This window comes from Orycteropus afer, unplaced genomic scaffold, assembly GCF_000298275.1.
Source record: "Orycteropus afer afer isolate SDZICR_OR568_19922 unplaced genomic scaffold, OryAfe1.0 scaffold00426, whole genome shotgun sequence".
In the NCBI taxonomy this organism is placed as follows: domain Eukaryota; kingdom Metazoa; phylum Chordata; class Mammalia; order Tubulidentata; family Orycteropodidae; genus Orycteropus; species Orycteropus afer.
The window spans coordinates 2132226-2146502 of NW_006922013.1; the positions used below are offsets into that span (position 1 = coordinate 2132226).

Here is a 14277-nt window from a genome sequence, read left to right on the forward strand (position 1 = left end):
ACGCAAATTCTTCTACTAGTTGGGGTTTAGTCCACTTCTGTATCCTTCCCTTCAAGGCTCGGGTCCAGGATTATCTTCTGTGTCTGTGTTAATTGGTTTCCCTTTTCTTTGTTGAAGAGGGTCTGTCAGTCTTTGTACGTAGTTCTCCATGTAGGAACTGAACCCAGAGGTGATTTTTTTAAAAATGAAGCACAGTACTTCCAGGTGATTTTCATTAATTTTTGAGCCAATTTTTTATTTAGCCAGAATGCTTCTTCCAAGCGAACATGGCGAGAGGTCAGCAGCCTTTCTTTGGACACTCCATTGGGAAAGGCCACTTTCTAGACAAAATTGTTGTGATTGGTAAAGCAGAGGTCAGTAACCATGAGGAAACCCTGTCATGGGATGGACTGACACAGCAGCCGCAGCAGTGGGTTCAGACATGCCAGTGATCGTGAAGATGGTGCAGGACCAGACGGTGTCCCGTCCTGTCCACGGAAGGTCGCCAGGGGTCAGAGCCGACTTGATGCCAAGTAACACCTTCACCACCTCTTGTTGGATCTCAGGCTTTGGTAACCCCACAAGATACATTGTTCAGAATGCAGACGGTTTTGAGACCCCACAAGACACGCTGTTCAGCATGGAGGGACTTTTGGGTGAGTGCCTCTACACGTTGACCATGGCATAGCTGAATACAGTCATGGAGGGATGTTGACCATACTGTGAGCTGGATAACAGTCATGGAGGGACGTTAACCATGCTGTGAGGTGCATACAGTCATAGAAGGATATTGACGTGCCATGAGCTGAATACAGTCATGGAGGGACGTTGACCATGCCGTGAGCCAAATACAGTCATTGAGGGATGTTGACCATGCCTTGAGCTTAATACAGTCATGGACAGAGGTTGACCATGCTGTGAGCTGAATACAGTCATAGAGAGGCATTGACCTTGCCATGAGCTAAATCCAGTCATGGAGGGACGTTGACCATGCCATGAGCTGGATCCAGTCATGGAGGGACGTTGACCATACCGTGAGCTGGATACAGTCATGGAGGGACGTTGACCATGCCGTAAGCTAGATACAGTCATGGAGAGGCACTGACCTTGCCATGAGTTGAATACAGTCATGGGGGGATGTTGACCATGCTGTATCAGAATCCAGGCATGGAGGGAGGTCAACCATGCCATGAGCTGGATACAGTCATTGAGGGATGTTCACCATGCCGTGAGCTGAATACAGTCATGGAGAGATGTTGACCATGCCATGAGCTGGATCCAGTCATGGAGGGACGTTGACCATACCGTGAGCTGGATACAGTCATGGAGGGACGTTGACCATGCCGTAAGCTAGATACAGTCATGGAGAGGCACTGACCTTGCCATGAGTTGAATACAGTCATGGGGGGATGTTGACCATGCTGTATCAGAATCCAGGCATGGAGGGAGGTCAACCATGCCGTGAGCTGGATACAGTCATTGAGGGATGTTCACCATGCCGTGAGCTGAATCCAGTCACGGGGGGACGTTGACTGTGCTGTAGCTGAATCCAGTCATGGAGGATGTTTGTCTTTCTCCCGCTGGATCTCAGTCCATGCATTCCTAAGTGGAGTATAGAGAAAGGCATCTTGGGACTTTCTTCTTTGCATCAAACACGCAGACCTGTTTCGTGCCCTGGGATTATGACCTAAACTGAAGTCAGGAAGGACGTGCTTTTGTACATCAGATGGTACCAGAACAAGCACCCAGAGATTCAGGCAGGCGAGGAGATGAGTGAAGGTGGGAGGCCTCATGGGCATCAAGATTACTAGACTTGTTCTTCCTCTTCCAGGCTGGTTCCTGCTGACTGTCACCTCGGGGGGACACAGCCAGGCCTATGGCCTCACCAACCTTGCAGACATCAGGGTCACCTGTTTCTGTGGCTGATCCAAGTGACCGCGGGTGTGTCAGACTAGAACTGTGCTCCGTTGGGTTTTCCTTGGGGCATCACCTGGTGATCACCTGCCCTTTCCCTGAGGTGCCAGTGGGTGGACTTTAACCCCCAACCTGTCTGTTAGCCGCTGACCATACTAACCATTGGCATCACCCCGGGTTGCTGCTGTGTTTCAGTCCATTTTTGGTCGCACTGTGTGCTTTGAGTGCCTTCCAACCTAGGGGCTCACCTTCCAGCACGATGTCAGACACTCTTCAGTTGTGATTCACAGGGCTCTCACTGGCTGATCCTCAGAAGGAGATACCCAGGCCTTTCTTCCTAGTCTGTCTGCATCTGGAAGCCCCGCTGAAACCTGTCCACTATGGGGGACCTTGCTGGGATCTGAAATACCAGTGGCCTAGCTTCCAGCACCACAGCAAACCTAAGCCACCACAGTGTCACAGACGGGCGGATGGATGGTGGAAATTCCATGGACTGGCATTTAAACCATCAGTGACTTTGTCTGAACTGCAGGTGGCTAATGGCAGGGTCTGCACAGTTCTGTTTCTAGCAGAGCAGTTATTCTGTAGATGTGGCGGAAGAGACACATAACTGGGTTTTGGAGTCTGTCTGCAGAGCAGGACAGGAACAGAGCCCACTGGCTGGGGCCCACTTACACCATCACGTGTCTTAGGCCACACCTCATTCCCAGCAGCAGAACGCTTGCCCCAAGAGTCCCCTGACGTCCTGAATTGCATGTGCCTTATACCCTATGCTCACTCAAGTGGGAACAGTTGTTGTTAGGTGCCGTAGAGTCAGCTCCGCCCCATAGTGACCCTGTGTACCACAGAGCACTGGAACAGCAGTTGCACAGTACAAGCCACCACCCAGTGCCATGTGGAATATTATACTCAAGACATTCAAAATACTGCCCATGACAGACTGCAAAGGGGAAAAAACCACCGTACTGCTGCCGCCTTCCTCCATGTGTCCCACGTCCCTAGGATGTGAATCTTTCTGCCCTGAGGTTGGAATGAGGGCGTGTTTCCGGGAAGGCTTGCAGCTGCTTCTGTATTTTAACAGGTGGAGTGAAGACATGGAGCCTCCGAGAGCTCTCCCTTTGCCTGCAGCATGCAAGACAGTGGTGATAAATTTTCCACAGAGCTGTATACTGAAGAGCTGCAGAGAATAAAATAGGAGTTAAGCTGTTACAGAGGGTGCCCCTCCTACCACCTCATGCAGGTGTTTCCACGTCCAAGGTCACAGGGACGATGGGAAGCTTGGTGTCCTCGCCGAGGCTGGCCATGGTGAAATGGCCTCTTGTGCGCTCTTGAAGATTTCTGCTAAGGACGGTACTGCCACCTGCAAGCGAGCTGTTGGTCCACTCCAGGCCGCGCGCAGGGGTGGAAGATTTATGCCTGTCTGGCGCACATGCTCACGCATCACTGCTCAGACCTGCCTTCCTGGATGGTAAATCTCCATGTTGTGCCGGCTTTCTGCAAGCCGGGGTCTCCGTGCTTCCCGGGTTTATTTCTGTATATAAAACCTAATCACTCTATTCTGACATCCAGGACCTTGGCTGGTGTCTGTGATGTCTTGTCTACGGAGTGACAAATGTGCTGCTCTCTAGAGAGGTGACAGAAGAAGAACTCTATAAAGATGTGCACTTTATCAGCATGAACACGCCCACCACCATCCCCTCACAGCAAAGGCTGTCCGCCATCTGAAGATGAGAGCCACATTCCGGGGCCACCACGGAACTCCGAAGCAGGGGTCTTTGGCTCCATCTTCCTTTTACTAAGCTCACTGTCAACCAGATTTATCTTGTGGTTGTGAGTTGTGGTCGATTCTGCTGCATGGCCACCCCATGTGTGCAGAGGAGATCTGCCCCATGGTGTATTCAAGGCTGTGACCTTTTGGAAGTTGGTTGCGAGGTGTATCTTCTGAGGTACTTCTGTGTGATTCAGACTGGCAGCGTTTTGGTTGGTAGTCAGGTGCCTAACCATGTGTGTCACGGAGAGACTCCTGGCGTTTATCTTGTTGTTGTTGCTATGTGCCGTCGAGTCGGCTCTGACTCATAGCGACCCTATGCACAACAGAACAAAACACTGCCCGTCCTTGTCGACCTCACGATCCCTACTATGCCTGAGCCCATTGTCGCAGCCACTGTGTCAACCCATGTCATTGAGGCCCTTCCCCTCTTTCATTGACCCTCCACTGTACCAAGCATGACATCCTTCTCCAGAAAATGGGCCCTTCTGACAACATGACCAAAGTAGGTGAGACGACGTCTGGCCACCTCACTTTAGTGTTTCTCTTGGGCTTACTTCTTGTCTTGTTGTAGCATTTTCATCATCTACATTGGTTTCCCTCCTCCCCCCACTTCTCCATTGTGTGCCCCATCTTGTGGTTCTGCCAATAATGTTAGCTGTGTCCTCTTGTCTTTTTTTTTTTTTCCTTTAATTAAAACTATCATTTTTTCTTGGGCAAGAAAGCTGGCTGCCATTCCAACATGGTCACCCCAGTTGGCCCCAGACTGGAGCACATCCTGCCAGTTGCACCCTGTGTCTCCAGCTATGACCATATTCCATGCTCAGAAGATTGACTTTCTAAGTGTCCCTCTTTTTTTTTTTTCCAACCTTAGATCTGAAAATAAATGGGAGAACAGATGGGAGAGAAATGGCAGTGAAATTGTCCCCATGCATAATATAACTGTGTGCTTAGGAACAAGCAGAAAGAGTGCGATTTAAAGTTTGCTTTCAGGACTCGAAGCCAGTTTTAAGGCCCGTGGCATGCATCTCGAGGAGGAGCTGGAAGTATGGTGTGCGTGTGGGAAGGACCACAGGAGAGAGCCTTAGCAGGCTGAGTGTGGCCAGCATCCCTTGGCACAGCCTGGCTTAGTTCTGGTTCTGGCTTCCTCCATGCCACCTCTCCTTTCCTGACAAGTAGCCAGCAGGCTGCCTCTGTAGACTTTGTTCCTTATGGATCATGAACAAGGGTGACGACTGCCAGCCAGGCCTTTCTTCTGCTCATTCTGAGAAATAACGGTACAGATTGGGTATGGCACGTTCCAATCTCATGTCTTCTAGTTCCAGTTATTGTAGGAGTTAGGACCAGCCACTTAGTACCTTTTTTTTTTTTTTTTTCCCTTGTTGTTGTTGGATGCTATCAGGTCGATATTGTAGCCATGGTGACTCTGTGACATGTGACAGAGCAGAACTGCCCATTGGGTTTCCTCGGCTGTAATTGTTACGGGAACAGACTGTCCTCTGCCACATGGCCTCATTTTAACTTGACCATATTTGCAAAGAGCCTATTTACAGATAGGGGCGTGCTCACAAGCACCGGGGATCAGGACTTGAACATATCTTTGAGAGGACATAATTCAACCCCGCATGCTATGTAACATGATGGGATTTTAGAAGGTTTGGCGGTGGGGATGGGAGGTAAGATAATGGGGAGAACTATGTTATTGTTACTGTTGCTGGATCCCGTGGAGTTGATTCTAACTCATAGAGAGCCTAGAGAGTGGAACTGCTCCATAGGGTTTGCAAGGCTGTCAATCTTCACAGAAACAAAGCCCAAACCACACCCACTGCCATGGAGTCAATTCCAACTCACAGCGCCCCTAGAGGACAGAGTGGAACTGCATCACAAGGTCTCCAAGGCTGTCAGTCTTCACAGAAGCAAAGCCCAAACCAAACCCACTGCTATGGAGTCAATTCTGACTAACAGCGCCCCTAGAGGACAGAGTGGAACTGAACCACAGGGTCTCCAAGGCTGTCAATCCTCATAGAAGCAAAGCCCAAACCAAACCCATTGCCATGGAGTCTATTCCAACTCACAGCGCCCCTAGAGGACAGAGTGGAACTTTCCCACAGGGTTTCCTAGCTGTAATTTTTGTGGCAACAAAGCCCCAGGTCTTTTCCCCATGGAGTGCTGGCTGAGTTCAAACCATCAGCCTTTTGGTTAGCATCTAAGTGCCTAACCATTGCACCACTAGGGCTCCTTAACTGTGCAATTTTAACAACATTCTTTTATTTTATACTCTTGTAACAAAAAGGGGGAAAAAGGTGATATAATTTATCAGCAAGCAGTGGAACTATAAAGCACTGTACAGGTGATGGACAATGACTGGTTGGCTGTGATCTGCCTGCTTGCAGAAAACAAGAGGTGCCTGGCTCAGCTGTCACTCAAAGTGTGATGTTCTGTGCTTACTTTCTGTTTCAAAGGTCTAGAGGCTAATAAATGCAAGAATTGACCTTAAAAGACAAGTGTTATTGCCATTGGGTCTGTGAAGTTGACCCAGACGCAGCTGTACAGGCTGAAAGAACTCACATATTACAAATGCATTCAGAAGAGTAGGCATCCGTTGGTTCATTAGCGGTAAAGTTATCACAGTTGCAATGTTGTCGTTGTCAAGTGCCATCAAGTCAGTTCCAACTCATAGCAACCTTACGTTCAACAGAACAAAACACTGCTTGGTCCTGCACCAGCTTCACAATTGTTAACGTTTGATTCCATCATTGCAGCCACTGTGTCACTGTGTCCCATTGAGGGTCTTCCTCTTTTTCGCTGACCCTCTACTTTACCAAGCATGATGTCCTTCTCCAGGGACTGGTCCCTCCTGTTCACATGACCAAAGTATGGAAGATAGAGTCTCACCATGCTTGCTTCTAAGGAGCATTCTGGCCTAGTTCTTCAAAGACAGAATTGTGTGTCCTTCTGATGCCCATGGTCTATTCAGTATTCTTCCCCGACACCTGGCTTCCAAGATTCACAATAGAAAAAGCAAACCTATTGTCGTCCAGTTGAATCCAATTCATAGTGACTCAATACCTGATGCAAATTTTGAAATGTTTTCAGTTATCATGAGAAGTTAAAGTATTACAACATTTCCTAAAGGCAAAATTGATTTAACTAAATGCTTATTTACAACTGTTAGTGGCTGGTAAAGATATTTGACTTAGGGGATAATCCCGTCAAAATGACCAGAGACTTAGGTCAGGAGTTTTCTTATATATAGTTAGTAGTTCCCACTCTATATAGTAGAAGGAACCCTGGTGGCACAACAGTAAAGTGCTTGGGTGATAACTGAAAGGTCAGTGGTTCAAACCCACCCAGTGGCTTCATGGCAAAAAGACCTGGCAATCTGCTCCCATAAAGATTATAGCCTTGGACACCCTGTGGTGCAGTTCCACTCTGTCTTGTAGGGGCGCTGTGAGTCAGAATCGAGTCCATGGCAGTGGGTTTCCTTTGAGCTTTGCTTCTGTGAAGATTGACAGCCTTGGAAACCCTGTGGTGCAGTTCCACTCTGTCCTCTAGGGGCGCTGTGGGTCAGAATCGACCTCACAGCAGTGTGTGTGGTTTGGGCTTTGCTTCCATAAAGATTGACAGCCTTGGAAACACTGTAGTATAGTTCCACTCTGTCCCCAGGGGTGCTGTGAGTGGGAATGGACTCCAGTGGCAATGGGTTTGGTTTGGTCTGGTGACATCTGAGCATGTTCCCACAATGTCCTCCTTCCATTTGCTGATTCCCAGAGGGTCTCGTTAAATTGCTTCCCAGGGCCCCAGTGGAGATTTAGCATCCTCTGAACACAAGGCCAGCGTTGGGGACTGTTTTGTGGCCTTCTCAGAATGGTCAGCGGGCGTGATGCAGTGGAGGGCTGCTTGCCATGGAATGGAGCTCACCTGCTCAACCTTCTCGCGTGTATGTTTGCAGGAACGCCGAGTCACCCTTCCTGCTTGTCCTGTCCTACCTGCACGTGCACACGGCCCTCTTCTCCTCCAAGAACTTCACCGGCAAGAGTCAGCATGGGGCCTACGGGGACGCCACTGAGGAGATGGACTGGAGCCTGGGTACGTATGTCCTGGGCGCGGGAGAGGCACGGCCTCCGTGGCCGTGAACCCAGGCGAGTCTCTCCTCCCCGGATCTTTGTTGCTGCTGGTTACCATGGCGTCGGCTCTGCCTCAGAGCCCCCCCACGCACAACAGAAGGGAGCGCTGCGGCCCAGCGCGGTCCTCACCGTCCTTGCTGTGTCAGAGCCCATTGTGGTGGCCGCTGTGTCTGTGTCACGGGGCTTCCTTGGTTTTCAGCGTCGTGATGTCCTTTTCTCGCGATTGGCCCTTGTTGATGACGTGTGCAGCGTCAGCGCGACAACGCCTTGCTATCCTCGTTCGGCTTGTGTTTTTGTCGTTTGAAAATGGTTCAGAAACGTTCAAGAAGTTGATAGAAAAAATTCGTAAAGCAATTGATAGCTGATCCAAAAATAGAACAAACCAGTACAAAAAGGTTCTTTAAGTTAATATTTTTAATACTTTTAATATTTTAATAGGTTCTTAGTTGCAGTCGAGTTGGCTCTCGGACTCATGGCAATTCTGTGTACAGCCGGTCTTCACGATTGGTGCTATATTTGTGTCCATTGTGCGGCTTTTGTCAACCCATCTCCTTGAGGGTTTCCTTCATTTGCGTTCCTTTAATCTGATTCCCTATTACTTTCAAGGTGCTCTGGTGGTGCAGTGCCTAAGCCATTTGACTCCTAACCAGAAGGTTGGTGGTTCAAACTCTCCAGCCACTCCTCGCAAGGAACACTGGGCAGTCTACTTCCATAAAGATTTACAGCCTCAGAAATCCAAAGGGGGTCTCTGTGAGTCACAGTCTACTCAATGGCAGTGAGTTGGTTTTGAGTTTCTGTTAATTTCTTTGTCTCAAATGGAGCTCTGGTGGCGGAGTGCCTAAAGCACTTGACTGCTAACTGGAAGGCTGCCAGTTCAAACCCACAAGCCTCTCCTCGGAAGGAAGGTTGGACAATCTACTTCCATTGTGATACCACCTTGAAAACCCAACGAGGGGTCGCTATGAGTCGGGTCTGACTTGATGGCACATAACAACAACAGCAACAACACCCTTGCAGCCAGAAAATATTTTTTAAAAAGTTAACCAAGCAAACATTAATTCTGAAATGTAAAAAGCTGAAAACCAAAGCAAACCTCTTACCTTCATGTTGGTTGCAGCTCACGGAGACCCTGTGGGGTATTACTGAGGGTGCTCTTGATGGGATGAGGAGGGTTGAACACTTGGCTCCTTACTGAAAGGTTGGCAGTTGGAATCCACCCCGAGGTGCCTCACAAGAGAGGCCTACCAGTCTCTCTCTGAAAAGTCAGCCATTGACAACCCTCTGGAGCCCAGTTCTACTCTGAACCACATGGGGGCGCCATGAGTCAGAACTGACTCAACGACATCTAGTCTAGGGACCTGCAGCCCTAGAGGCTTATAAGACACCAGCCTGATAAGGACAGTCACTGCAGTAACTAGTCTCCGTTCTTCTCCTGAGGGCAAGGAAGTAAAATCCTCGCCCTGTGTCACTGTGTGAGTCCTCAAGACATTTTCATTGTCCTATGAGGCCAGGAGTTTGAGTGCTGTGAGGGACCTCCCATCTCGCCAAGAAGGGCCTTTTGCTGGGACACAGATGTGGAATGGAAGCCTATCGATTCTATAATGACTCTTATATTTAAACAAACTTAATATTTTAAGGACCAAATCAAATGTGATGATGGTCAGCTGTTGTGAGTCTAAAACAAGTTGTTTGCAGTAGTTATTTCTTTTTTAATTGTCTTAGGAAACTAGACCATCTTCAGGAACAAGAAGGCTGAAAACTTTCTAGTACTTCCTTTTGTCATGTCTGAGAACTTGGGTGAAATCTCTGGGCTGCAGGTTCACCATGTTTGCATGAAGACTTCAGATGAGACAGCATCTAAGTTCCTTTTAGCTCTCACAGTGTAATTTCATAATATCCCAGAAAACCAAAAACCCAGCCCAACCCACTGTTCTGGAGTCGATTCTGACTCATAATATCCCAGAGAACCAAAAACCCAACCCAACCCACTGCTCTGGAATCAATTCTGACTCATAATATCCCAGAAAACCCAAAACCCAACCCAACCCACTGCTGTAGAATCGATTCTGACTCATAATATCCCCAAAATCCAAAAGCCTAACCCAACCCACTGCTGTGAAGTCAATTTCGACTCGTAATATCCAGAAATCCAAAAACCCAACCCAGTCCATTGCTGTGGAGTCGATTCTGACTCACAGCGCCCCTGGAGGACAGAGTGGAACTGCACCACAGGGTTTCCAAGGCTGTCAATCTTCATGGAAGCCGGAGGGTTTTTACCAGCTGAGTGCTTCTGACCACTGTTCCATCAAGGCTCTCAATAGAACAGAAGGGATTGCAAATGTAAATACTTGCAAAAATGGAACTGGGACATTATCCCTGACAAGATTCATAAAAAGAATTAGTTATTTTCCGGGCTTTTACATACAGCGCTGCAAGTCTGTCTCCTTTGATTCTCCTTCTCTTCCTGGGACTTTGCATTCACGTCCGTTAACATTGTCCACACACCTTCGTGAGAGAAGTCAGCCGCCCTCCCTACCCACAGGGTGTGCTTTTTATGACACGTGGAGGCGGCAGAGCTCTCGCACTGGGCCTTGTCTTCCTGCCAAGGCTCCTCCGTAACAAAGCACTCGTGGTGTTTCCTGCGTGGCCACTTCCACCCCGTTACTGTGGTTTATTGCTGTATTCCTGGCTGGGAGATGGCCCGTCTTGAACCGGGACCCTGTGCTCCTGAGGCCACAGATACAGAGGTCTTAATTACCTCCTGCTGCTGTCACAAGTACCCTGAGGGGGTGGCTTTAACCAATAGGACTTTGTTGTGTGGGAGTTCACGAGGCGAGAAGTCTGGACTCAGGGCACCCCATGCAGAGGAAGCCTCTGTCTGTTGGCTGTGGGGGAAGGTCCTTGTCTTGGCTTCTAGGGTGTCCTTGTTGGCATTCCCTGACGGTCTCCAGGTGGCATCAACACCCCCCCACACCCGCTGGTGCGTGCTTCTCTGAGCCTAGCCTGCTCTTTGTGTTATTTCAGAAGGGCTGATGTTTCAGACACACCCTACACTGCTATCTCTCATGAACAGAACAAAGAAAACCCTGTTCCCAGTTGGGACGACATCCACAGGTGGTGAATGGGGATTCAGAGCATTTTTATTGGGGGAACATAGTTCAGTCCATCACTTGGGGTGACGGTGAAGACAGGGGTCTTGTGACAAAACCAGTCAGGGGCGGGTTAGACGCTGGAACTATGATACCCCTATGCAATTCGAGGGGTGCTCAGTGGACTTGAGTAAGTGCCCACCCCATGCCCAGTCCTGGATTTCAGGACCAGTTCCTGGGGCAGCAGGGGTCATTATCCTCAAGCCCACTCGGAGGGTGAGGAAGGTCAGCCTTGGAGAAGTTGAGTAGTACATCACCCTGGTTACAGACTGGATGTGGGTGGAGGAGCAGCTCACATGCAGGCGTCCCACTCCGAGCCTGAAGACCCCACCCCCCCATCCCCAGGACCACCCCCCCATTCCCCTGCCGGCCACAGAGGGAGCAAGGCTGCCTCCCAGCACCAGAGGCCCAGCCCTGCTTCACAGCAAGGGAGCTAGGCTATCCCTCATCATGTCACTGGAGGCCAACGTTGTACCTCCCTGTGTCGGCGTGTGCAATGATGGCAGGCCACCACTTGGCTGCCAGTCTGTCCTCCTGGGGTGGCTTCTGTGTCGCGGTGAGGCCACAAGCTATGCTGCTGGCATTTCAGACCCCAGCGGGGTTGCCCATGGTGGCCAGGTTTCAGGGGAGCTTTCAGACTGAGACTGTAGGAAGCAAGGGCTGGAGACGGGCTTGTGGAAAGCAGTCGGTGGAGAGCCTGGGATCGCAGCATACTGCTGTCCAACGTGATGCTGGAGGCTGAGGGTGGAAGACACTCAACCTACACAGTGACCATGACCACGGCCTTGAGCGGACCGATGGCGGTGAACTGGGCGCCGGACCGGGCAGTGTTTGGTTGTGTTGTGCGTGGGGTCATGGTGCGGTCCGAGCCGGCTCTACAGCAGGTCACAGCAACAACAGTAAGCCCCTGCTTCCAGGGTTACTCCAAGAGTTAGGGTTTTTCCAGAAGACCTAGTAATAAGATAGAGCTGATGGTGAACTGTAGCCAAGCAAGGTGCAGATGAAGTCCCTGGGCAGCTGGAGAGGGCACACGTGGGTGAACATAGCTTATGGACCCAGCCGGTGACATGGCACCCGTCACACTCCCAGGGGACCCTTTGGGCAACTGTGGCCGTACGTGTAGACCTCACGTCCAGTCCCGATTCATCATGAAGCAGCAGGTGCTGGGGAGAGACAAGCATGCAAGTGGCACTGTTGTCAGATGCATGCTTGTTGTAGTTAAAGGTTGTGTGTCGGTTTGGCTGGGCCTGGCTGAGTGCCTGGGCAGCTGGATGGAGTGTTCCCCATGATGAGACCGGTCATTGGCTCCATGGTGGAATCTGTGGGAGCAGCTGAGTAGCTGCCTTAAGGATGTGGTCTGCTTCCAGTCTATAAGAAGCAGCTTGAGGAGCGGTCTGCAGCCTTTGGCACCCTTGAATCCTGCACGGAACCAAGTCCTTATTCGGCAGCCTGCCATGTTGTCTGCCGATCTTGGGACCCTTAATGGACTTGAATCAATGGTCTGCGGTGTGGTTTTGGTAATATTGGGACTGTACCATTTTACTTGTCGACCTGGGGCTTATCAGCCTCAGCACCCAGCAGCTGCCTGACTTGAGAGACGCCTCTAGCTCTGGTGTGCCTGGAGCAAGAGGCAGAGCTGAAGGCCAAGACTGAGGGGCTTTCACACAGCCGCTAAAGGCTGGCACTTTGCACTCAGGCTAATAGATTCCCAAACTATAAGAGAGTACACTCCTGTTTGTTTGAGTCTCCCATTTGTGGTACATTTTTCTGTTAGAGTGGCACTACGTAACCGGAACAGTGCTGTCTCTGTCACTGTGGTTGGCCCACATTGCAGGCGTCCCTCTAGCTGATTCTCTTTTCTCGGTCCTGGGATGTCATTTATCAGAGCCTCTTAATGAGGAGGGTAGAGCAGGCAGCTGGGGCGGAGGAGGTGGCTGGTGCCAGTGGTTTCCTGCTAGCGCTCGGTGGCCACCCCAGTGCGGGTTTACTGGGCAGCATTTACATGCTGTCTGAGTTTATTAGGAGCCCATGCTATTAATAGAACCCCAGGATGGAGTCATAAATCAGTTCCTGCTCAGAAATTAGACCAGCAAGTTCTGTGTCTTCAAAGAGGAACACAAGTCGAGAACAATCAGGTGAGCACAGCACAGATCCTGCTTCAAACCACACCCTGCAAAACCTTCCATTAGAAAGTAGGGATAATAGTGCCTGCTACGGCACATAACAACAACAACAACAACAGCTGCAGCTCTGGTGGCGCAGTGCCTAAGGCAGTTGACTGTTAACCAGAAGGCTGGCGGTTCAAACCCACCAGCCACTCCATGGAAGGGAAGAATGGGCAATCTACTGCCATAAAGATTGACCGCCTCAGAAACCCAAAGGGGGTCACTGTGAGTTGGAATCGACTCAAAGGCAGTGGGTAAGTGGGTACAGCTCAGGGTTAGAACCAGTGGTTTATGTGGGTTTCTTTCTTCTGAATAAGTCTTTCTCTGTAGGTGGAAGACAGACCAGCTGTCATAGCCGGGGGGGGGGGAGGTTTACCGGATTCCTTCTAGATGTTTAGTTTTCAGTTGCTCAGGATGTGCAACTTGGCACCCCCTAGTGGCGGTGGCAGGCATAGCCAGGATTGTGAGGCTGGTGCGGGACCGCTGTTTTGTTCTGTTGTGTGTAGCTCTGAGTTGGAGCCAGCTTGATGGCACCTGACATCAATCGTGGCGGTATCTGACCAGACAGCGCTCAGTTTCTGCACTTGCCCCCACCCTGGGGTTCCAGCTGGAGGCCTGGCTGGGGCAAACTCGTAACACACTCAGGGGCTAATCAAAGGTTGGAGGGTTGCATCCACCCAGAGGCGTCTTGGAAGAAAGACCTGGCTCTCTGCCTCTGAGATATCAGCCATCGAAATCCCAGTGGAGTGCACTTCTACTCTGACCCCCCAGGGGTGCTGTGGCACTGGGATTTGTTGAGGGGCGCTGGGATTTGTTGGGGGCAAGAATGGAATGAAGAAGCAGGGGGCAAAATTGGGGCGTTTGGGAAGGCTGAGCTGGGAGATGGTTCAGAAGGGAATTCTGCTTTGCAGTCCAACACAAACAAGCCGGCGGCAGATGTGTCAGCCCTTCTAGGAGGGAGAATGGGTGGAAGGACTTCACCACCAAGAATCAGGACAGGGCCAAGAACCTCAACAGATAGAAGAGCAGTTTATAAAGGGGAGTCTTTAGATATAAGCCCCTCGAGTAGCCCTGTGGCACAATGGTTGAGCACTGAGCTAACCAAAAGGTTGGTGGTTTGAACCCACTCATCAGCTCCCCAGGAGGATAGACATGGTGAGCTGCTCCAGGCAAGA

The 14277-nt window shown here is 50.3% G+C and overlaps 1 protein-coding gene across 1 annotated transcript in view; it reads left to right on the forward strand.

Annotated features, from left to right (window-relative positions):
• The window catches only part of STS (steroid sulfatase), a 203942-nt gene that overhangs the window by 126143 nt on the left and 63522 nt on the right, over window positions 1-14277 (forward strand). Inside the window, exons 5-6 of the mRNA XM_007954028.1 lie at window positions 7458-7531; window positions 7614-7750. Coding sequence (XP_007952219.1) covers window positions 7458-7531; window positions 7614-7750 — 211 coding nt within the window. The remainder of the gene's footprint in view (window positions 1-7457; window positions 7532-7613; window positions 7751-14277) is intronic.